Raw genomic sequence first — 25864 nt, 5'->3', positions numbered from 1 at the left:
CATAATACCTGTTATCTAAAAAAAAAAACGTACACATATGCTCAGCTCGAACCCCCCCCTCCCGGACCCCACCTTGAGAAGTACCTCCACTATCCCTCGCACCTAACCAGACACTACCATTATAAGCTAGCTTTTATTCTCTCCACCACTTCTAACCACATTGACATTTTGGATTCATTGAGACCCAGAATTCTTGCTGTAGATATTTCATGGTAAATTACATCGAGATATGTAAGAAACCAAACTTTACGGCACATTTTTTCCGGTTGAAACCAGCGTGATGCGATCAGCTTTTTGGCTACTGTGATACCCGATAAAACCAATCTCTTTAGCTGTGGATTCACTGCAAACTCAAAAACATCATTAAACAGCAATACCGAGGGGTGTACAGGTATATTCCAAGATACGAGTTTTGATATTTGTTGGGTCACATCTTTCCAGAATGCCTTAACTGGTGAGCAGTCCCAATACATGTGCATAAATGTCCCTTCGTCCCCATTTGTACATTGGGTGCATTTGGAATCTTGTTTGAGCCCCATTCGGCACAGTCTTATAGGAGTCAAGTATGTCCTGTGAATATAGTTAAGATTGATTTGTTGATGATCCGGGTTCCTTGATGTAAGTCGGACATTTGCCCAGGCTCCTTGCCAATCAAAGTCATTTTCCAGGTCTGGTATATCCCTCCTCCAGACAGAGTCAAGTTGGAGGGTTTCATACGAGGACTTTAGTAATTGATGATAAAATTCTGAAACAAAACCTCTCGATGTCTCTCTTGAGTAGAAGAATTTGTGGTATCTGTGGTGTTCAATTGGTCTGTCTAATGGAACACCGTGAGACTTCAAACATAGCTCTAACTGTTTGTGAAAAAGCCATGTGGACTTGGTGAGATTAAATTAAACGCTTTACTCAACGTTATTTAATTCTCTGAAATACAACAACTCAACTCGACTAGAAAATCAAGTTAACGTACTAAAAATAGAGATCAATGCCATATACAGACAACAATCGGAAATACAAATACGCAGCACAAGACAACAGCAGTACTCCCATGGTTCCAAACCCAGCCACCTATTAGCCATGCGATTAAGAATTAATGCAACATTTGCAGATATAACTACCATTAGAGCACAACAAGTACTTGTAACAGATCCTGTAAAAATAAACGATACATTCAAAGTATTCTACTCCGACTTATATAAATCAGAAATGACCTTCGATCAAAACAAAATGGACACATTTCTTAATCAAATTATTCTCCCTAAACTTTCAGAGGATGACGCTAAACAGTTAGAAATACCGATCACACTAGAGGAACTCAAGAAGGCCATAACCGCAATGAAAAGTGGTAAGGCTCCAGGAAGAGACGGTTTCCCATCAGAAATGTACCTTTCTTGTTGGGACATAATTGGCCCCTTATTACTAAATATGATCTTATACTCAGTCAAGGAGGGGAACTTCAATAAAATTGACAATATTGCACTCATAACAGTCCTCCTTAAAAAAGACAAAGACCCCAACGAGTGCGGTAGTTATAGACCTGTAAGCCTCCTCGGAACAGATATCAAACTGTACTCTAAGGTATTAGCCATCAGATTACAAAAGCATATGACGTCTTTAGTTCACCCGGACCAAACTGGCTTCATAGGAGGCCGCCTGATCACTGAGAACATAAGACGTATACTGCACGTACTTGATGCAGACAAGGAGGACACCATACCTAAGGCGATGCTGTCCCTGGATGCTATGAAGGCCTTTGACAGGCTGGAATGGTCGTATCTGTGGGCAGTGCTAGAAAGGATGGGGTTAGGAAAAGGATTCATCGATATGATTAAAGTATTATACAAAGACCCATCGGCCATGATTACAACAGGCACAATCATCTCTGAAATATTTCCGGTATCACGCTCTGCCAGACAGGGTTGTCCTCTTAGTCCCGGACTGTTCAATCTATCATTAGAGCCTTTAGCACAATATATAAGACAATCCCAATCCATAGAACCTATCGTAATCAAGGGCACACAACAAAAAATTTGTTTATATGCGGACGATGTAATATTGTTCATGAAAAACCCCAACACCACATTGCCTCATCTGCTCAAGTTGATTGAGGACTTTGGTGATTTATCGGGATTTAAGATAAATTGGCCGAAGTCGGCTTTCCTTCCACTTAACACCCCTGCAAAAAAAGATACAACCCTCCCAGGACAGATACCGATGGTAAAACATTTCAGATGCTTGGGAGTGGAAATATTCCCTACCATAAGACAAACGGTGAAGCACAACTACACAAAAATCCAAAACAAAATCAAAGACGACCTTGATAGATGGGCAAAACTTAAGAACACAGTACAAGCACGGATATCAATAGTTAAGATGGATGTACTACCTAAAATCAACTTCTTCTGTTCAATGCTACCGTTACCCCCTCCAGAGGGTTACTGGAAAAGATTACACTCCTCCACATACAAATTTATTTGGAATAACAAACCACCACGTATAAAAAGATCCACCGCACAGAGAAATAAAGCAGATGGTGGCATGGCATTTCCAGATTTTTTCCTATATTTTAAGGCGTACTCATTAAGTCCATTGACAACATGGTTTGACTCCCAAGCATTAGCATCTTGGAGAAAAATAGAAGAAAACATAGTAGCCCCACATAGACTGAAGGACATAGCATACACTAAACTACCAATCAAGCACTGTGAACGAAAATTTGGCCCCATAATTACTCATGCGATCCGGATATGGCGCGAATCACAAAAAAAAATCCTAACCCACAAGAATGGCACAATCATACTCCCTTATTCAATAACAATGCTCTCTTTTTGTTTCTTTTTCTCCTTTTTCCTTTGGTGAAGTCTCTCGCTGGGTGTGTCTCTCTTCGGTTTCCTGTGCGGTCCAAGTACCCCGTCTCTGCCCGAGAAGAGGACAACAGCTATGGGGCGCAGAGGACCACTGACAAGTGTTCTGCTCTGCAGTTACAGCTATGACACTGGACAGTTCTCTGTGACCATCAGCCGGGGACGAAGATCTGTGAGACGGTTTCCAGCAGACCTGTTCCATCAGGGGCATAACCGAGAACCTGACGGGGGAACCGACTACAGCTGATTACGGGAAGACACGCTGGCCCAGCCTGTTCCATCAGGGCCACAACCAAGGGCCTGAGTGGGGGAACCGACTACAGCTGGTTTCTGAGAAAGTAAGCTGTCCCAATCTGCTCCAGAACTAGGAGGCAGAGGGCCTATCGGCTAGTGAACGGTGGGGCGCTAAGACCATCAACCGACAACTGACTCCAGTCTGATAGGATCGGTGGTCCTGAGATAAAGATCTTAGAGACAGTTTCCAGCAGGTCTAAGCCATTCACCGGACAGACTCCTTGCATCGGAGGGGAGGATCATCGGGACCGAGCCACGGCATACATGGACTGCAGAGGGGGGTGTTTGGACCATCGGCCAGGGGAACGAGGAGAGACCGTTCCGGGATTCGTCACAGATGATAAATGAGGCAAGTTTGAACCAAAACACATACAGATATTACGGTATCATCCTAAGAGATATTAGGTAATGATGTACTGAACTTGATTCAGTTGGAGATGTTTTTGAATATGCTGTACATTGCAATGGTAAACTTGAGTTATGTTTCATTCTTTGTGAAGAGTCTGCAAATTGTAGTTTTGTTTTGTTTTAGCTATCTGAGGGAATAGCCTTGAGCTTTTCCTCTGCGGGGAGATTCCAAGCACTGTGTTAATCTGTTTTCGCTAAGAGTTTTGTGAGAATGTTTTTGTTTTGAATAAGGGGAAATTATCTTTTTGGCGAGATACTCTCCTGGGTTTTTTGTGATTTCTATTTTTCAGCTTGGTGATTGGAGGAAATATGGTGTAGCTGTTCTGGCCTGGACAAAACCAGAGATTGGACTGTACTATTGAATCCTCCGACCACCGTCTGGACATTTGCAAAGAGACGCTAATGATGGTTGACTGTTATGGCAACTTCTCTTTTGCACGTGAAACGGGGTCTGTGACAGAGGGCCTTTTGTTTTTTTAGATAATAAAAAATTTTGATTGTGAGTTATTATAATCTGTGTTATTTTTGGTTTAAGAATGATAATATCTTTTGTTGTCTTTATGAAGTGATAATGATTGTGATTAATATTATCAAGAGGGGGGAACTGTCGTGGAATATATTATCATGTCATTATAGATCTGTGTTGAAATGCATATTCTATCATACATATTCGATAGCCTTGACTAGTTTAATATAGGTCAACTAGCAGAGCTCAAAGACACTAGGGCAACAGTCTGGCTGATGTTCTTAAAACAACCTCAGATAGACATGTTCAAGTAAATCACATCTTGTTCTTTTCTTCTTTAATCTTGACTCCAGTTTTGTCTCAGGGACGATAAACCTTTAGACTTATCTTCTGTTTTTATTCTCTCTTCTATGTTAAATCTATGTGTCATCTTAATGTACGTCAGATCATATCTGATATAATATGTTACGTCTGACAACTGTGTATTTAACATATGTCTGAACAGAACTCTTGGTCAGTCCATGGCCAGACGTTAGTGGGTTAACATATTGTCTCCGACTATGGACTGCCCTTTCATACGTGGCCACGGTGAAATAAACTTTCTTCTTATTGTTAAATAAACTTTCTTCTCATTAATAATGACTCAGAATGATTTGTAAATGGCTCATCGTTTGTCCTTTAATATTTCCCATTACAAGCTCTTCTGTCCAGCACCTGGCAGATTAGCAAGTTTCAACTCAACTTTGTGCATGGTGTTTCATTCATCAAAGAACACTTTATACACACTCAGTATAAACACAATCATAAATCATCTCCCAATCACAAAAAAAAACACATAATTGTTTTGTACATTTTTTATGATGCTAGAATAAGTCACACGATCCTGGAGCATGAGGAGTGACACACTTTCTTTCAAACTCCTGCAAATAAAAGAAAGAATTTTGTAAAAAATATATATATTGTGATTTGTTACAGTGTACGTGCAAACTCTTCATTTTAATAACCGTCTGCCAGACATGAACCACCACCAAATAATTATATCAGCAAAAATGTAAACTTGTTTCTTCTTAAACCATTTATCAACCTTACCATGACAATACTCTACTCTAAACAACGAGTCTGACAGGTTGTTCAGGCAGAATCTACAATGAGTCCGTCAGGTTGTCGGGGCAACCCTTTGGGCCAATCATGGATAATTATGTTATCATCTGTCCATCATCTAATCATCTCATATTGTGATGAAACCTGGGGGAATGATACTCATCGTGTCAGCATTTACAATATTACATCGGTCCCAGGGAGGGGAGGGTTAACCCTAACCCTAACCCAGGGAGGGGGGCTGCCACAGCGTCCATGTGTTTACACAGGCCCATTACAACACTCATGCTAGGTCACGCCCTTTTTCGCATTTGTGGTGCTTCTTATTTGCCGATTTATGGTCACGGTTAAGCACCTTTGTTTAATTCAGTGGTTCTGATCTTTGTTTAGTCCTCAATCATATAATCAGTTCAACAAGTGTTCCAATTATCCATCTTTGATAATATTATTTTGAGATTTGAGTCTAGCTAGTGTCAGCATTCCTCACAAGACTTTTACCGGTTATTGCTGTATTCCATATCCTCAATTATGCATTTATTATTTTTGTGTACCGTGTTTAGATTAGTAATACAATTTCACTTTTGCATTATTATACAAAATCCTATTTGAAATCTAGACATGTCCTCTTGATTATTAGACTGATTACCGAGTCAACTCCTCGATCTAGTATAACAAACCAAATGGTGGTGCCCCTATATTTTAAGTAATATCAACAGTCTATTCATAACCTTTGCCGATTACAACATGTACAGTAGGACTACAGTAAGTACAGCTTGTTACCTGCAGCACAAGGGAAGTTGTATTCTGTCTCAGCCCGGTCGCCTGAGTGGAACAAAAGACCAGGGTCAATGGAATGTGCTTCACTGGAATATTATTATTTGTGAAACATTGTATTCAATGCGATCATCATTAAACCCAGTGGAGTCTAATGCATTCATCATTAACCAAGTGGAGTCGAATGCATTCATCGAGTCTAATGCATTTATCAGTGGAGTCTAATGCATAATATCCCAGTGGAGTCTAATACATTTATCATTACCAGTGGAGTCTAATACATTCATCAGTGGAGTCTAAGACATTCATCAGTGGAGTCTAATGCATTTATCATTAACCCAGTGGAGTCTAATGCATTTATCATTAACCCAGTGGAGTCTAATGCATGTATCATTAACCCAGTGGAGTCTAATGCATTTATCAGTGGAGTCTAATGCATAATATCCCAGTGGAGTCTAATACATTTATCAGTGGAGTGTAATGCATTTATCATTAACCCAGTGGAGTCTAATGCATTTATCATTAACCCAGTGGAGTCTAATGCATTTATCAGTGGAGTCTAATGCATAATATCCCAGTGGAGTCTAATACATTTATCAGTGGAGTCTAATGCATTTATCATTAATCCAGTGGAGTTGAAGACATTTGTTCCTATTTTAGGTTTGCCTGGTTTAATTGTGTAATAATGCATGTATAACCTCAACCCTGTATTGCAAAATGAAGTGATATACACTATACAGTACATCTTTATTTTAGCAGAACCTGGTCTATTGTTGAGTGCAATCTTACTTGTCTGGTAGTAGTCACAGATCAATAACAGTAATATGCTGTGTGGTATGATTATACTGTATTATCTGTTTACTTGTCTGGTAGTAGTCACAGATCAATAACAGTAATATGCTGTGTGGTGTGATTATACTGTATTATCTGTTTACTTGTCTGGTAGTAGTCACAGATCAATAACAGTAATATGCTGTGTGGTATGATTATACTGCATTATCTGTTTACTTGTCTGGTAGTAGTCACAGATCAATAACAGTAATGTGCTGTGTGGTATGATTATACTGCATTATCTGTTTACTTGTCTGGTAGTAGTCACAGATCAATAACATGATTATACTGCATTATCTGTTTACTTGTCTGGTAGTAGTCGTATATTTTGACCACTGCTGGCTTCAGGTTCTGCACTGGAAGCTCCTGTACGATCTCTAACGTGTGGTAGATGGGAATGATGGACGGCAACTGTTGGATGACAAAAAGAAAAAGACATCATCAGTAACAGAATGACATGACATCATCAGTAACAGAATGACATGACATCATCAGTAACAGAATTACATGACATCATCACCTCCTTCAGGTACACGATGACGTGATCATCCTCTCTGTCGACTCGGTCCACCAGCAGGGCTCCTCTGAGCTGCAGTGTGGAGAGAGAACGTTCAACTCCTTTTCTGATACCAGGTTAGAACAGAACAGGGAATCTGATCAGATATTAGAGATACAGAGGGTCAAGTGTAACGTGTTAGAGGGCCATGTGTAACGTGTTAGAGGGCCATGTGTAACGTGTTAGAGGGTCATGTGTAACATGTTAGAGGGTCATGTGTAACGTGTTAGAGGGCCATGTGTAACGTGTTAGAGGGCCATGTGTAACGTGTTAGAGGGCCATGTGTAACGTGTTAGAGGGCCATGTGTAACGTGTTAGAGGGCCATGTGTAACGTGTCAGAGGGCCATGTGTAATGTGTTAGAGGGTCATGTGTAACGTGTCAGAGGGCCATGTGTAACGTGTCAGAGGGCCATGTGTAACGTGTTAGAGGGCCATGTGTAACGTGTCAGAGGGCCATGTGTAACGTGTCAGAGGGCCATGTGTAACGTGTCAGAGGGCCATGTGTAACGTGTCAGAGGGTCATGTGTAACGTGTCAGAGGGTCATGTGTAACGTGTTAGAGGGCCATGTGTAACGTGTCAGAGGGCCATGTGTAACGTGTTAGAGGGTCATGTGTAACGTGTCAGAGGGCCATGTGTAACGTGTTAGAGGGCCATGTGTAACGTGTTAGAGGGCCATGTGTAACGTGTTAGAGGGTCATGTGTAACGTGTCAGAGGGCCATGTGTAACGTGTTAGAGGGTCATGTGTAACGTGTTAGAGGGCCATGTGTAACGTGTCAGAGGGCCATGTGTAACGTGTCAGAGGGCCATGTGTAACGTGTCAGAGGGCCATGTGTAACGTGTTAGAGGGCCATGTGTAACGTGTTAGAGGGCCATGTGTAACGTGTTAGAGGGCCATGTGTAACGTGTTAGAGGGTCATGTGTAACGTGTCAGAGGGCCATGTGTAACGTGTTAGAGGGCCATGTGTAACGTGTTAGAGGGCCATGTGTAACGTGTCAGAGGGCCATGTGTAACGTGTCAGAGGGCCATGTGTAACGTGTTAGAGGGCCATGTGTAACGTGTTAGAGGGCCATGTGTAACGTGTTAGAGGGTCATGTGTAACGTGTCAGAGGGCCATGTGTAACGTGTTAGAGGGCCATGTGTAACGTGTTAGAGGGCCATGTGTAACGTGTCAGAGGGCCATGTGTAACGTGTTAGAGGGCCATGTGTAACGTGTCAGAGGGCCATGTGTAACGTGTCAGAGGGCCATGTGTAACGTGTCAGAGGGTCATGTGTAATGTGTCAGAGGGTCATGTGTAACGTGTTAGAGGGCCATGTGTAACGTGTTAGAGGGCCATGTGTAACGTGTTAGAGGGCCATGTGTAACGTGTCAGAGGGTCATGTGTAACGTGTCAGAGGGCCATGTGTAACGTGTTAGAGGGCCATGTGTAACGTGTCAGAGGGCCATGTGTAACGTGTTAGAGGGCCATGTGTAACGTGTCAGAGGGCCATGTGTAACGTGTCAGAGGGCCATGTGTAACGTGTCAGAGGGCCATGTGTAACGTGTCAGAGGGCCATGTGTAACGTGTTAGAGGGCCATGTGTAACGTGTTAGAGGGCCATGTGTAACGTGTTAGAGGGCCATGTGTAACGTGTCAGAGGGCCATGTGTAACGTGTCAGAGGGCCATGTGTAACGTGTCAGAGGGCCATGTGTAACGTGTCAGAGGGCCATGTGTAACGTGTTAGAGGGCCATGTGTAACGTGTTAGAGGGCCATGTGTAACGTGTCAGAGGGCCATGTGTAACGTGTTAGAGGGCCATGTGTAACGTGTCAGAGGGTCATGTGTAACGTGTCAGAGGGCCATGTGTAACGTGTCAGAGGGCCATGTGTAACGTGTTAGAGGGTCATGTGTAACGTGTTAGAGGGTCATGTGTAACGTGTTAGAGGGCCATGTGTAACGTGTTAGAGGGCCATGTGTAACGTGTTAGAGGGCCATGTGTAACGTGTTAGAGGGCCATGTGTAATGTGTTAGAGGGCCATGTGTAACGTGTTAGAGGGCCATGTGTAACGTGTTAGAGGGCCATGTGTAACGTGTTAGAGGGCCATGTGTAACGTGTTAGAGGGTCATGTGTAACGTGTTAGAGGGTCATGTGTAACGTGTCAGAGGGCCATGTGTAACGTGTCAGAGGGCCATGTGTAACGTGTTAGAGGGCCATGTGTAACGTGTTAGAGGGTCATGTGTAACGTGTTAGAGGGCCATGTGTAACGTGTTAGAGGGCCATGTGTAATGTGTTAGAGGGCCATGTGTAACGTGTCAGAGGGCCATGTGTAACGTGTTAGAGGGCCATGTGTAACGTGTCAGAGGGCCATGTGTAACGTGTCAGAGGGCCATGTGTAACGTGTTAGAGGGTCATGTGTAACGTGTCAGAGGGCCATGTGTAACGTGTTAGAGGGTCATGTGTAACGTGTTAGAGGGCCATGTGTAACGTGTTAGAGGGCCATGTGTAACGTGTTAGAGGGCCATGTGTAACGTGTTAGAGGGCCATGTGTAACGTGTCAGAGGGCCATGTGTAACGTGTCAGAGGGCCATGTGTAACGTGTTAGAGGGCCATGTGTAACGTGTCAGAGGGCCATGTGTAACGTGTCAGAGGGCCATGTGTAACATGTTAGAGGGCCATGTGTAACGTGTTAGAGGGCCATGTGTAACGTGTCAGAGGGCCATGTGTAACGTGTTAGAGGGCCATGTGTAACGTGTTAGAGGGCCATGTGTAACGTGTTAGAGGGCCATGTGTAACGTGTTAGAGGGCCATGTGTAACGTGTTAGAGGGCCATGTGTAACGTGTTAGAGGGTCATGTGTAACGTGTCAGAGGGCCATGTGTAACGTGTTAGAGGGCCATGTGTAACGTGTTAGAGGGCCATGTGTAACGTGTCAGAGGGCCATGTGTAACGTGTCAGAGGGTCATGTGTAACGTGTCAGAGGGCCATGTGTAACGTGTTAGAGGGTCATGTGTAACGTGTCAGAGGGCCATGTGTAACGTGTCAGAGGGTCATGTGTAACGTGTCAGAGGGCCATGTGTAACGTGTTAGAGGGCCATGTGTAACGTGTTAGAGGGCCATGTGTAACGTGTCAGAGGGCCATGTGTAACGTGTTAGAGGGCCATGTGTAACGTGTTAGAGGGCCATGTGTAACGTGTTAGAGGGCCATGTGTAACGTGTTAGAGGGCCATGTGTAACGTGTTAGAGGGCCATGTGTAACGTGTTAGAGGGCCATGTGTAACGTGTTAGAGGGCCATGTGTAACGTGTTAGAGGGCCATGTGTAACGTGTCAGAGGGCCATGTGTAACTTGTCAGAGGGCCATGTGTAACGTGTTAGAGGGCCATGTGTAACGTGTCAGAGGGCCATGTGTAACGTGTTAGAGGGCCATGTGTAACGTGTTAGAGGGTCATGTGTAACGTGTTAGAGGGCCATGTGTAACGTGTTAGAGGGCCATGTGTAACGTGTCAGAGGGCCATGTGTAACGTGTTAGAGGGCCATGTGTAACGTGTTAGAGGGCCATGTGCAACGTGTTAGAGGGCCATGTGTAACGTGTCAGAGGGCCATGTGTAACGTGTTAGAGGGTCATGTGTAACGTGTCAGAGGGCCATGTGTAACGTGTCAGAGGGCCATGTGTAACGTGTCAGAGGGTCATGTGTAACGTGTCAGAGGGCCATGTGTAACGTGTTAGAGGGTCATGTGTAACGTGTCAGAGGGCCATGTGTAACGTGTCAGAGGGTCATGTGTAACGTGTCAGAGGGCCATGTGTAACGTGTTAGAGGGCCATGTGTAACGTGTTAGAGGGCCATGTGTAACGTGTCAGAGGGCCATGTGTAACGTGTTAGAGGGCCATGTGTAACGTGTTAGAGGGCCATGTGTAACGTGTTAGAGGGCCATGTGTAACGTGTTAGAGGGCCATGTGTAACGTGTTAGAGGGCCATGTGTAACGTGTTAGAGGGCCATGTGTAACGTGTTAGAGGGCCATGTGTAACGTGTTAGAGGGCCATGTGTAACGTGTCAGAGGGCCATGTGTAACTTGTCAGAGGGCCATGTGTAACGTGTTAGAGGGCCATGTGTAACGTGTTAGAGGGTCATGTGTAACGTGTTAGAGGGCCATGTGTAACGTGTTAGAGGGCCATGTGTAACGTGTCAGAGGGCCATGTGTAACGTGTTAGAGGGCCATGTGTAACGTGTTAGAGGGCCATGTGCAACGTGTTAGAGGGCCATGTGTAACGTGTCAGAGGGCCATGTGTAACGTGTTAGAGGGTCATGTGTAACGTGTCAGAGGGCCATGTGTAACGTGTCAGAGGGCCATGTGTAACGTGTTAGAGGGTCATGTGTAACGTGTCAGAGGGCCATGTGTAACGTGTCAGAGGGCCATGTGTAACGTGTTAGAGGGCCATGTGTAACGTGTTAGAGGGTCATGTGTAACGTGTTAGAGGGCCATGTGTAACGTGTTAGAGGGCCATGTGTAACATGTTAGAGGGCCATGTGTAACGTGTTAGAGGGTCATGTGTAACGTGTTAGAGGGCCATGTGTAACGTGTTAGAGGGCCATGTGTAACGTGTTAGAGGGCCATGTGTAACGTGTTAGAGGGCCATGTGTAACGTGTTAGAGGGTCATGTGTAACGTGTTAGAGGGCCATGTGTAACGTGTCAGAGGGCCATGTGTAACGTGTTAGAGGGCCATGTGTAACGTCTGAGGTCTGCACCCAGGTATTTAACACAGTCTCTAGACTCCACACTGAAGCCATTACAGCTGATCTGAGGTCTGCACCCAGGTATTTAACACAGTCTCTAGACTCCACACTGAAGCCATTACAGCTGATCTGAGGTCTGCACCTAGGTATTTAACACAGTCTCTAGACTCCACACTGAAGCCATTACAGCTGATCTGAGGTCTGCACCTAGGTATTTAACACAGTCTCTAGACTCCACACTGAAGCCATTACAGCTGATCTGAGGTCTGCACCCAGGTATTTAACACAGTCTCTAGACTCCACACTGAAGCCATTACAGCTGATCTGAGGTCTGCACCTAGGTATTTAACACAGTCTCTAGACTCCACACTGAAGCCATTACAGCTGATCTGAGGTCTGCACCCAGGTATTTAACACAGTCTCTAGACTCCATACTGAAGCCATTACAGCTGATCTGAGGTCTGCACCTAGGTATTTAACAGTCTCTAGACTCCACACTGAAGCCATTACAGCTGATCTGAGGTCTGCACCTAGGTATTTAACACAGTCTCTAGACTCCACACTGAAGCCATTACAGCTGATCTGAGGTCTGCACCTAGGTATTTAACACAGTCTCTAGACTCCACACTGAAGCCATTACAGCTGATCTGAGGTCTGCACCCAGGTATTTAACACAGTCTCTAGACTCCACACTGAAGCCATTACAGCTGATCTGAGGTCTGCACCTAGGTATTTAACAGTCTCTAGACTCCACACTGAAGCCATTACAGCTGATCTGAGGTCTGCACCTAGGTATTTAACACAGTCTCTAGACTCCACACTGAAGCCATTACAGCTGATCTGAGGTCTGCACCTAGGTATTTAACACAGTCTCTAGACTCCACACTGAAGCCATTACAGCTGATCTGAGGTCTGCACCCAGGTATTTAACACAGTCTCTAGACTCCACACTGAAGCCATTACAGCTGATCTGAGGTCTGCACCTAGGTATTTAACACAGTCTCTAGACTCCACACTGAAGCCATTACAGCTGATCTGAGGTCTGCACCTAGGTATTTAACACAGTCTCTAGACGCCACACTGAAGCCATTACAGCTGATCTGAGGTCTGCACCTAGGTATTTAACACAGTCTCTAGACTCCACACTGAAGCCATTACAGCTGATCTGAGGTCTGCACCTAGGTATTTAACACAGTCTCTAGACTCCACACTGAAGCCATTACAGCTGATCTGAGGTCTGCACCCAGGTATTTAACACAGTCTCTAGACTCCATACTGAAGCTATTACAGCTGATCTGAGGTCTGCACCTAGGTATTTAACAGTCTCTAGACTCCACACTGAAGCCATTACAGCTGATCTGAGGTCTGCACCCAGGTATTTAACACAGTCTCTAGACTCCACACTGAAGCCATTACAGCTGATCTGAGGTCTGCACCCAGGTATTTAACACAGTCTCTAGACTCCACACTGAAGCCATTACAGCTGATCTGAGGTCTGCACCTAGGTATTTAACACAGTCTCTAGACTCCACACTTATTATTTTTTTTCTGTCTTCCCCCCCATATGGGGGGTATCAGTGTAACCTAGACGTTAGGGGTCCAGGTGTCTATGTTGTCCTTCAGGACTGACCCATGCTGATGCAAAATATGTCATTCATTGTATTGTCCTGAAGTACTGTGTGCAAAAAGAAAAAATATGCAATAAAGTATAAGTCATAAAAAAAATAGACTCCACACTGAAGCCATTACAGCTGATCTGAGGTCTGCACCTAGGTATTTAACACAGTCTCTAGACTCCACACTGAAGCCATTACAGCTGATCTCAAGTCCCATGTTAGGGTTATAGGCATCTCTGTAAGACAACCACATCAAAAGTGGGCTATAGATAATCTTTTCTGCCGAGAGTCTCCTTGCCTGGCGTGTGACCAGCTAGGAGCTCCTACAAACTGACCTTGCCTGGCGTGTGACCAGCTAGGAGCTCCTACAAACTGACCTTGCCTGGCGTGTGACCAGCTAGGAGCTCCTACAAACTGACCTTGCCTGGCGTGTGACCAGCTAGGAGCTCCTACAAACTGACCTTGCCTGGCGTGTGACAGTTAGGAGCTCCTACAAACTGACCTTGCCTGGCGTGTGACCAGCTAGTAGCTCCTACAAACTGACCTTGCCTGGCGTGTGACCAGCTAGTAGCTCCTACAAACTGACCTTGCCTGGCGTGTGACCAGCTAGTAGCTCCTACAAACTGACCTTGCCTGGCGTGTCACCAGCTAGTAGCTCCTACAAACTGACCTTGCCTGGCGTGTCACCAGCTAGGAGCTCCTACAAACTGACCTTGCCTGGCGTGTGACCAGCTAGTAGCTCCTACAAACTGACCTTGCCTGGCGTGTCACCAGCTAGTAGCTCCTACAAACTGACCTTGCCTGGCGTGTCACCAGCTAGGAGCTCCTACAAACTGACCTTGCCTGGCGTGTCACCAGCTAGTAGCTCCTACAAACTGACAAGCTGGCCAAGAGTTCTGCAGGATCAACATCTGTAAGCCTTTCCCTCTACCTGAGCCTTTCCCTCTACCTGAGCCTTTTCCTCTACCTGTGCCAGGGTTAACCTCTACCTGTGCCAGGGTTAACCTCTACCTGAGCCAGGGTTAACCTCTACCTGAGCAAGGGTTAACCTCTACCTGAGCCTATTACTACAAATGTCAGGTCCCAGTCCTGTGCTTGATGAGTACAGTGCCTGCTGGGTCATGACAAAATGTGTTGTTACTTTGCGATATCCTAGCATTGTGAGACGTAATGTATGACCAGCATTTACATTTCTCAAAAACGGTGAAGGCAGTTGGTAGGCAAAACTGTTTAGGGATTAGGGGCAACGGTCAAAAGGCAAATGCAGTTAAAATGATATTGGTTCATGCATCGCTAGTGTGATGCTATGGTAATGTCTACAGCTGAAGATTCTGTTGCAAAATGTTTCCAAACAGAAAGTATATTATTATAAAAACTCACCTTCTTCAAAGATTCTGCATCTGGGACGAATCCAGAGAGCATTTTCATATCCACTATGATCATATTTGTATGTGGCTCCACTCCACTATATCTGTAGGAGATCAAGGTCAGTTAGAAGCGTGAGGTTCATTGAAGATCAAACTATTAGGCATCAGCCTACCATCAGATTCTGTTGTGTAGGTTCATTATTATTCCATTATTTATATATAGTGTTACAACCAATAAAGATACATGTTTTCATATACTGTAATGTTTACTCCTTTCCATGACATCTACTACAATATAACCATAAGCCTCGTTAATCTTCAACCAATCACAAGAGTACAACTACTCTGATCGGCATCTTCGTTTCCACTGATGGCCATGAACATTTCATCCAAAACTCAAAAAACCATGACGTTGGAAACCAGTCAGATAAGTTTGTAATTTCAACAGTGTATCCTGTTGGTTTGTAACGTTGTCCTCTCAGCTACGCAGTATTTGGTCAAGACTGTAGTTCCTTGTATGCATTTGGTGCCATTAGGAACACAGTTTTGTACCAATGGATTCTCTTGAGTATTGATTTCAGTGCCACGCACCAAGTGCCATTCAGCTCCATGGTATTGATGGCAGACATCTCTACAGCAGATATCTCAAAAACTAGGCGAAATGCACAGAAACGCATCGGGTAAAGGGGTAAAATATGTTTTTTCTTTGGGTGAACTGTCAAAGTTAGGCTATCCATTTACTTTTTGACATAAACTGCAACATAACCAAATGTTTATGAATGCTTTCCCATATAAGAAACAATTCCAAAATGACTGTTCCCTGCAGCAAACAGGTTAGAGGGAGAAGAGTGTAAAACGCCATTATTCTTTTAGCATGTATCATTGCTAAAAGAAAGGAAAATCGGGGATGCAGCCTTTGCAAACTATGCACCAAAGTTATGGAGCACTATTTTACTCCGTCCATTCTATTGCATAATTTTACTATTCTATTCTACTACTATATTGCACTGTATTATTTTACTCTGTCTATTACTTTTTATTACAGGTTCAAAACTGTCGGGTATTACACTGTGGGTTTTAAACAAGAGACTGTCAGGGTTTAAAACTGTGTAAGACCCAGGCCTAGAACTGCACCCTGAGAGAGGGAACTGCGCCCTGAGAGAGAGAACTGCACCCTGAGAGAGGGAACTGCACCCTGAGAGAGGGAACTGCGCCCTGAGAGAGGGAACTGCACCCCGAGAGAGAGAACTGCACCCTGAGAGAGGGAACTGCACCCTGAGAGAGGGAACTGCACCCTGAGAGAGGGAACTGCGCCCTGAGAGAGGGAACTGCACCCTGAGAGAGGGAACTGCGCCCTGAGAGAGGGAACTGCACCCTGAGAGAGAGAACTGCGCCCTGAGAGAGGGAACTGAGAGAGGGAACTGCACCCTGAGAGGGAGGTTTGCCCTGAGAGGGAACTGCGCCCTGAGAGGGAGGTTTGCCCTGGGTGGGAGGTTCGAAGGGTCAAAGTGGGTATAAAAAAGGAGGGAAGACTGTCAAGTTTTAAACTGTGGATACCAAACAGAGAAGGTAAAGACGACTTTGAACTGTTTAACAGTAATCCAGAACTATTTTAATCTATTCTATTCTACCATTTTATTGCACTGCACTATTGCACTATTTTACTCTGGTCTATTTGATCTTACTCTTTTTATTATCGTCTATTTTTAAAACTGAATCAAACCATAAACAAGGTGGCCTGTTGGGATGTTAGATCCTAATGTGAAAAAATTTGATTTTATATGTCTGCACTTTATGTGCTCATTTTATGCCTGTCTTTTTTCTGTTGTGAAGCACTTTGAGCTGCAGTTTCTGTATGAAAGGTGCTATACAAATAAAGTTGTATTATTATTATTGCTAAAGTGTAGGCCCTATGATTAACCCTTACAGGGACTTGAGCTTCAGGGTGAGCTTTGGTCTCTGGGAGTTGCTGGTGCAGTCTGCCTCAGGTGTGACCTGGATGCTGAGGGTGGCGTCGCCGGTCGGAGTTGGGATGTTGTAGTGATGAGCCACCTGGGACAGAGGGACAACAATGTAAAGAAGAGAAGAGAAAAATACTTTCCTGTGAATCTTTAGATGTACAATAAGTGATGTCCAGGTGACAGAGGAAGAGATGAACCCGTCAGGAGAAGTGATCCACTGACCTGCACTGAGGCACAAGCAGTGCCCTTCACCTCCAGGCTGAACGCCCCTGTCGTGTCCTGCAACGCCCTCTCCTGGTAGAGAAGCTTGTTGCCCTGGTTCACATCAAAGGTCAACTGGCCACCGGGAGACTGGACGGTCACTGTGCTGGAACCCTCTGGACTGAACACCAGAGAAGAGTAGAGGGCCAGAGCCTGGAGAGCCACCACTGTGTCCTACAAACATCAACCACCAGTGAGAGACGGATCTTCCACTAGAACAACAAGGTGGGACAGGTGGATGGACGTCTCCTGTAGCATCTGGCCAAACAGCCGTTTGGGACATACCTGTGTGGAGGAGAAGCCTCCGTAGGAGTTCTGCTGGCCAGCCAGCCACCTGACGATGCGGGAGGCGTAGCCTTTGTCTGCGGTCGTAGGGGAGGCACTGAGAGTAGCTAGCAGCACATAGGAGCTGATCTCCACAGACAGAGAGGCTGATGTTTCTGAGGAGGTCTGAGACCAGTGGAGAAGCCCCCCTGAGAGACCAGGAACACAGTTTCAGTTACCCTGACAAAGTAATATCATTAAAAATATGTCTCACAAAAATTGCAGACTTGAGGACCTATTACCCCAACATATTAACCCCGACCAGTCTGGCTTTGTAAAGGCACGATACTCTACAGACAACCTTCAGAGATGATTGAATATAAGAGACCACTCGGCCCGACACGATCGACCTGCATTAAAGCTTCACTTGACGCAGAAAAGGCATTTGATGGGTCGAGTGATCATACTTGTTTTCAGTCTAGGAAAAAAAAGATTCACCCTGGGCGACAAATGTATCAGGTGGATAAATTCTATGTACATTAATCCACAAGCTCAAATACGTGTATATGGCGAAAGGTTTGGATTATACAGAGGCTGTCGGCAGGGATGACCATTATCTCCTTTTTTTATTTAATTTAATGATTGAACCCCTTGCAGAAGCCATTAGGGTAAGTAAAGAAATGTCCAGAATTGATACTGGGAAAATGACAAATGTCCTTGTATGCAGACGATATCATTTTGTATCTAACCAACCCAGAAGGATCAACCCCTGCAGTAATAGATTTGGGAAGATATTCAAGCTACAAGATTAACCCCCCAAGATACAAAATCCAACGCCTGCTTACTGAACATGCCAACCTCAAGAGCAGTTCACCCTTTACCTGGGCAAAGTGGATTTATGTATCTTGGGGTGAATGTGTACCCTAGTCTTAAAGAGCGGTCTCAGATAAACTACACTAGTCAAAAAGATCAAAGAAGAATTGGAACACTGGAATCTCCTACCCATTTCATTTCTCTGACAAATTAATGTAATAAAAATGAATGTTTTACCACGATTCAACTACTTAGTCACTACCCTGCTATTTAGATAAAACATTCTTCCATAAACAAATTGATAAGTTCTTTCATTGGAAGAACCCCCCACCAAGAATACTTCAAAACTTTAACAAAAAGAGACTGGGTGTCCCAGACTTTCAGATGTACTACTGCGCCGCACAGACAAAGGGCTTGATTGGAACGTGCTACCGCAGGTTGGACAGCTATTGAAAAAGAGCTCGGCTTTCCCACCCCCTGAACATAAAGGCTCCCACATACTTCCTTCCGCAAGCCGCATCCGCACGTGCGCGTGACGTCATTTGTGTAATGGCCCCAATCATGGCCTCAATGGCTGACAGGAGGAGCATGTTCAGTGCTAGGCTCACACTACCCAAATGCAGCACTGAACGGCACAGGAAGTCCTTCATTCCAACAGCCATCAGACTATACACTGCATCACTGTGCCTCACTGCATCACTGAGCACAGAGTGGCAGTTACCATCTTCCTGGACTTGGTTTGAAACAGCACTGTGCAATATTACACCTACTGTAGACCTCAGTATATTTTTACTGTATATTTTATTCCATTTTTATTCTATTTTACTCTACTCTTATCCTAGGCAACTTGATTTGATTCGTTTTATTATTCTAATTCGTGACCTGTTCTGTCTAAATGTTTAAATGTTGAGCGATTTGCAGTGTCAAATTTCCCACGGGATAATAAAAGTATTTCTATTCTATCTATTCTATTCTATCAGAGAGGTCCGTGCGGACGAGCGCGCTGACGAGAATTACACAAATTACGTCACGCGCACCAATGCGCACGTGCGGATGCGGCTTGCGGAAGGAAGTATCAAGTCAAGAGTTTTTTTTTAAATTTGTCACGGCATACAAGTATACAGTGAAATGCGGGAAAGTACATACAAGTATGCGGGAGCCTTAAGGGCACTACACTCAGTATCAAAAACCTATGTAATTTACAACCCTATTAGGGCTTGGCAGGATGTAAAGAAATCTTGTGGACTTTCTGCCCAGATTTCGATGCTGGCCCCACTGTCCTCCAATACGGATCTGCGCCCTTCAATTGGAAGGTCCTTCTTTACAAAGTGGAAAGATTACGGTATTATATACATTTCAGGATCTGTTTAATGAGAACTCCCTCAAGTATCTTTTGGATTTAAGAGCGGATTTAAGAGTTTGAAATTCCTAAACAGGATTTCTACAAGTATCTTCAAATTCGCCATCCAATTCTACTTTACAGGGGAAATAACTACTTTCTTTGCGGATGTCGGGATTGGAGGATATTTTGGCCACATCACTGAAAGGGAAAATCTTAGATTTGTTGTACTCTGTTAGACTACCATAGTTCTTCCATGACACACCTTAAGTATGTCTGGCAGAAAGACCTGAATTTAGATTTTAATGGTGAACAAGGGGACAGTATATGTCAAAATGTCTTTATCTCATTGTCCTGAAATAAAATAACTGAACAGAATTATAGGGTAAATTATCCATGTTTTTTGGGTAATGCAGCGTTTTTGGAAAAAGGTTCATGACTTGACTACTAAGTCTTGGGAATTCTGTTGGACATTACACCTGTACGGTATCTCTTTGGTACAGATTTAGATGAGGCATTAGATCCCATAACTGTGAAGAGAATTGGGATAATATCATATAGAGCTGAAAATGTATCCTGCTCAACTGGAATAAACAAAGACATGAACATGTCAACTAACTACATTGCTCTTGTCTTTTTGTTTATAATTTCTTTTTCATTCTGATTATTCTGGTTGACAAAGCTTGATATGATTTATTTAGAGGAATGTAAAGAATACATGTTCAAAAATAAACTTTTCATTCATTCATTCATTCATTCATTTATTCACCTCCAACACTTGAGCTCTTTAAAAAGATTCTCCATGACACTTTGCAACTGAAATAGCATACATATACTTTGAAGAACAGGTGATGTCTTTCTTAGAACTTGGGAACCGCTCATGGACCTCATTTTATTTCATAAAAAAAGATTTGATAAAAAAATATATATATATATTTTATTTCATTAATTTATTTACATTTTATTACTCGTCTCCATGTCTCACCTTGTTGTGAGGAGATGTTGTCCAAGTGCTTCAGAAGCCTGGCCCGTGTCTCCATGTCTCCTGCCAGAGTGAAGGTGTATGCCAGCAGGGCTGTAGTGTAGGTGTTGCTCACATCACTGCTGGCGTTCCTCAGGCAAGACAGGCTGTTGCTCAGCACAGGATTCTGAAACAGATTCAATAGGTTTTGATCAGCACAAAATGCACTCATAATAGCTGTCCTTTCAATCAGAATTGATACCAAATAACTTTATGGGAAGTTCCTTTCACTAATGTAACACTAAGAGTCTACTCAGAGGCCCCTGTAAATGTCCTAACCCCAACCCCCAACATTAATATAACTTTATGTAACAATATAAGAGTCTACTCACAGACACAATATAACTTTATGTAACAATATAAGAGTATACTCACAGACACATTAATATAACTTTATGTAACAATATAAGAGTCTACTCACAGACACATTAATATAACTTTATGTAACAATATAAGAGTCTACTCACAGACACATTAATATAACTTTATGTAACAATATAAGAGTCTACTCAGACACATTAATATAACTTTATGTAACACTATAAGAGTCTACTCAGACACATTAATATAACTTTATGTAACAATATAAGAGTCTACTCACAGACACATTAATATAACTTTATGTAACAATATAAGAGTCTACTCACAGACACATTAATATAACTTTATGTAACAATATAAGAGTATACTCACAGACACATTAATATAACGTTATGTAACAATATAAGAGTCTACTCACAGACACATTAATATAACTTTATGTAACAATATAAGAGTCTACTCAGACACATTAATATAACTTTATGTAACAATATAAGAGTCTACTCACAGACACATTAATATAACGTTATGTAACAATATAAGAGTATACTCACAGACACATTAATATAACGTTATGTAACAATATAAGAGTCTACTCACAGACACATTAATATAACTTTATGTAACACTATAAGAGTCTACTCACAGACACATTAATATAACGTTATGTAACAATATAAGAGTCTACTCACAGACACATTAATATAACTTTATGTAACAATATAAGAGTCTACTCACAGACACATTAATATAACTTTATGTAACAATATAAGAGTCTACTCAGACACATTAATATAACGTTATGTAACAATATAAGAGTCTACTCACAGACACATTAATATAACTTTATGCAACACTATAAGAGTCTACTCACAGACACATTAATATAACTTTATGTAACAATATAAGAGTCTACTCAGACACATTAATATAACTTTATGTAACAATATAAGAGTCTACTCACAGACACAGAAACATTCATCTCCAACAGTGAGGCAGTGATGTAGGCAGTAAGAGTCACTTCATCAGAGACTCCGCCCTGTAGAGGAAACATGAGCAGGATTTTAACCTAATATCCTGTGTAACTGAGGGGTACAATTCCCTGACTGTATTGATAAGTATGGTATCATTAAACCACTACCGCTTTATGTACTTTAATTAATGGCCATACAGTACATGATATATAAATATAATGAACACTTCCCACAATGAACCGGTTCTACACAAAGATATCTTTAAGTATTTATTGCAGCAAAAGGTACATAATACTTCTCAATTATACTTTGAATGCACTTGTAAGGCAAAGGAATGTGCGTAGGCAAATCAACAATGAATGTCCATTCTCTGGTTACGCAGGAGGTAATTATACAACCTGAATCTTAGGGAATTATATCTATGGTACACTAGTAATATATATAGCGGGAGATACTGGAAGGGTCCCCCTGGTTGTAAGCCAGCAGGGGTAGAAGATCTGTCGGTAGTAGAGAGTCTGGTCAACGATGACTAAGGAGACTCCAAGTACAGGAGACGGTGCAATAGCCTCTTGATCCACAGACGAATACAGCTGTTCTCCGTAGACTGTAGCTCCACAGTGAAGAAAGCTAGCCGGCCTCAGGCTCTCTGAGGCGCCGACTCGACTTGGCTCCTCGCGGGGTAAATCCAACACGTGCAGGCGTCGGCGATTCTCCGCTCCATAAATCACAGGACCAAAGCAAATATATTCCAGCCGCAAAGGGCTATGTAGTCGTCGGGTAGATTAATCCAGTGTACATGTCCACACGGTTCTCGTCTAGGTCTCCTCGGGTGAAAGCGCCATGAAAGCAGCCCAGCCTGGATAAGAACTCTAGCTAATACGAGGAAGCGTTGGGGATGCTGGTCACTGTAGAACTTTAGCCGCACGATACACTATACACAAATAGACTATCACTGACTTAATAGAAATATGTCGCACTCGACGGTATAGCGCCAAACTCTGACAATTCAGTTATTAATTCGCACGCGGTCTCAATGCTCTATTGTGGGGCCAAACAGGCCATACTTCACCGCACGTTGTATCGTGGGTGAGGCTTCAACTTATTGGGTAACTCTTGACTTCTGACTAAGTAAGACTAAGACTAAGTGCTTCTGTATTCACCTGCGCCGTATTTATATGCACGGTGAACAAACTAGTGCCAATCTCATTTCTGTCGCGTATCCCTGGGCAAGGCCGGGCATGTCCAGACATGTCTTGACGGTGACTTTGAACCTGACTCCGGAGGCTGGTCCCTGGCGCCGGTGGACCGCTGTCCAATAGGAGAATGAAATATTATGGTCTGGGCTAAAGGGATATTCCGTGTATATGTACAAGGAATATACAAGGGATATCAAACGATATACAAATACTATTCAATATATATCAATAAATAAATATATATATTCGGTTTAATCTGATCCTTTGTAACATCCTGTATAAATTCTAGATTAAGCCAAAAAGGGGAAATTACTCAAATGTGATATGTGGTCCGTTAGTATCCCATGCATTCAACTCTTTTTTTTAAACTTAAATTTTTATTGAACATTTATAGACATACAACACAACATATACAATAACATCAATAACACAACTGTACAATGATGTGGGCCCCTTGAACTCGGCTGCTCTCATCCTCCCAGACCCCCGCAAGAGGAACCCCCCCCCCCTCCCACCCTCCCCCCCTAGAAACCGGGCTCCCCCGCATCCCAGGTCCGTCCCACGCGGGGTCCAGCACTCAGCGACACGGGCATCTTGAATCTGATTGGGCCCGACCCAGTAGAGGGGCGAGGGGCAATACTCCCCCCCCCCACCGAGCCAAGCCCGCTACCTCCCATGACACCAAGCCCCCCACCCCACGCACAACCAACCCACAACCCACGGGATCCCATTCTCCCGGGTCTGCATTCAACTCTTACATAAATGAACTAAGTTAATATTTATTACAGTTTGATATGTATTTGGACCGCTATATTAGTCTTGTTATACAAACTCAATAGGATTTTCACCCCACACCTTCATTCTGTTGTTGAAGAGGCGTCCGAACTCCTGGAAACAGCCATTTCTCCTTTGTTTACCTTCCAGCCAAGTCTTAGATTGGTCGATTATTAATGGATCAATATAGATGAAAGACCTAGCTTTATCAAAGGATCTCAGGACAAAAGCAGTCAACCTGCGGATGAACAAAACACTTTATTACACGTTTACTACAGTAACAAATATAATCTTCAATTCGGAGAGAAGTGTCATGTATTATATGATTCAATAATGTTCCCACCAAGAGTTTCCTGATCCTTGTCCAAATGTGCTGAAGGCTCCGTCATGATGCTTGTAGTTCAGCTGCCTTTGATAACCTGAGGAGTTGAAGATACATCATTATCGTTATCAAAGAACGAGTATCATAGAAGAAGGATAGATATACCTATATCTCTAGTTATACGAGCTAGCCATTGGCTCCTGAACACAAATCTACTTACCAGCCAGCCAATCGTATACAATGAGTGGTCCAGAAACATCTCCATAATCCACACCCCGAAGGGTTAACATCCCAACGTATCCACATATCCCAAACCTTATCTAGTTCACCTTCACCCTGACCACACCCGAAGGGTTAACGTCGCACCATATCCACATATCCCAAACCTTATCTAGTTCACCTTCACCCTGACCACACCCGAAGGGTGAACGTCCCACCATATCCACATATCCCAAACCTCATCTAGTTCACCTTCACCCTGACCACACCCGAAGGGTTAACGTCCCACCATATCCACATATCCCAAACCTTATCTAGTTCACCTTCACCCTGACCACACCCGAAGGGTTAACGTCCCACCATATCCACATATCCCAAACCTCATCTAGTTCACCTTCACCCTGACCACACCCGAAGGGTTAACGTCCCACCATATCCACATATCCCAAACCTCATCTAGTTCACCTTCACCCTGACCACACCCGAAGGGTTAACGTCCCACCATATCCACATATCCAAAACCTCATCTAGTTCACCTTCAGGGAACAACATAGGTTTGGCGGACCTCAGATTTTAAGCCGAGTACTTGAATAACTAGATGCAATTAGGGCCAGCACATATGGACCAAAAATGCTTTTTTTGCCCGATTATATTTTGTGAAAGAGCAAGACCAGACCTGCACAATGATGTATGTTAAACTTTAATCTGAGAAAATAAATATTATTGAAGGTTGATATTCTGTTTTACAAAGCTCAGAGAAAGTCCTTTTCAAACGTTCTAGTCACAGACGGAAGGTAAAGACAGGCGGCTAGCAACACAGAGGTTAGCTACAGTCGCCAACATGGCCTAGATCTGAACAAACAAGATCTGATCAAAATAATGCAATATTGATGAGCAGACACAACTCTAGTAGCATAACGGAAGCAACTATAGTAATCTTATTAAAATAATTGTATTTTTGAATTAGGGCGGCCTTTAAGGGTGACCTTGCAGTTTAGAATTAATTTGTAAACAGCAACGTATGGCCTTATGGCTGACTGGATATGCTGAGATTGTTCTTTTTAAACCACAGCTCGTCAGTCAGATTTGATCATGGGTAATATAGAAGATTCTAACGACTGATTATATTGTTGTCAATTGCTTGACGTGCACTGTTTTCTGCCCCGTGTGTGTGTGGCGGTCTATTGTGTGCGTGTATGCGTGTGTTTACTACACGATACATACTACCATCATTCATAAACCACAGGTATTGGTTTAATTTAACCCTAGGAAAAAGAGGACCAACATGTGCATTCATATCACAAATGTATAATTACATGGTTAGCCTCCTAACTCATTGACTGCCAAAAACGAGTATACTAGTTTTTGGCGACCATGCGTTGAACGCCAAAAACTAGTATACTCATTTTAT

At 43.3% G+C, this 25864-nt stretch overlaps 1 protein-coding gene across 1 annotated transcript in view; it reads right to left on the bottom strand.

Annotated features, from left to right (window-relative positions):
- Nucleotides 1–3016: 3016 nt before the first annotated feature.
- Nucleotides 3017–25864, bottom strand: part of LOC311226726 (pregnancy zone protein-like) — a gene marked incomplete at both ends in the record, with an annotated part of 79230 nt that continues 56382 nt past the window's right edge. Inside the window, 11 exons of the mRNA XM_084312136.1 lie at nt 3017–3057; nt 7041–7146; nt 7256–7324; nt 15002–15092; nt 16916–17040; nt 17172–17384; nt 17496–17683; nt 20612–20774; nt 21933–22007; nt 23994–24150; nt 24256–24331. Of these exons, the coding sequence (XP_084168262.1) occupies nt 3017–3057; nt 7041–7146; nt 7256–7324; nt 15002–15092; nt 16916–17040; nt 17172–17384; nt 17496–17683; nt 20612–20774; nt 21933–22007; nt 23994–24150; nt 24256–24331 (1304 nt within the window). The remainder of the gene's footprint in view (nt 3058–7040; nt 7147–7255; nt 7325–15001; nt 15093–16915; nt 17041–17171; nt 17385–17495; nt 17684–20611; nt 20775–21932; nt 22008–23993; nt 24151–24255; nt 24332–25864) is intronic.

The sequence above is a fragment of the Notolepis coatsorum genome (genome assembly GCF_963971535.1).
Source record: "Notolepis coatsorum genome assembly, chromosome: 1".
In the NCBI taxonomy this organism is placed as follows: domain Eukaryota; kingdom Metazoa; phylum Chordata; class Actinopteri; order Aulopiformes; family Paralepididae; genus Notolepis; species Notolepis coatsorum.
Note: the sequence above shows the minus strand (reverse complement) of the source record. Positions and strands in the feature narration are given on the sequence as shown.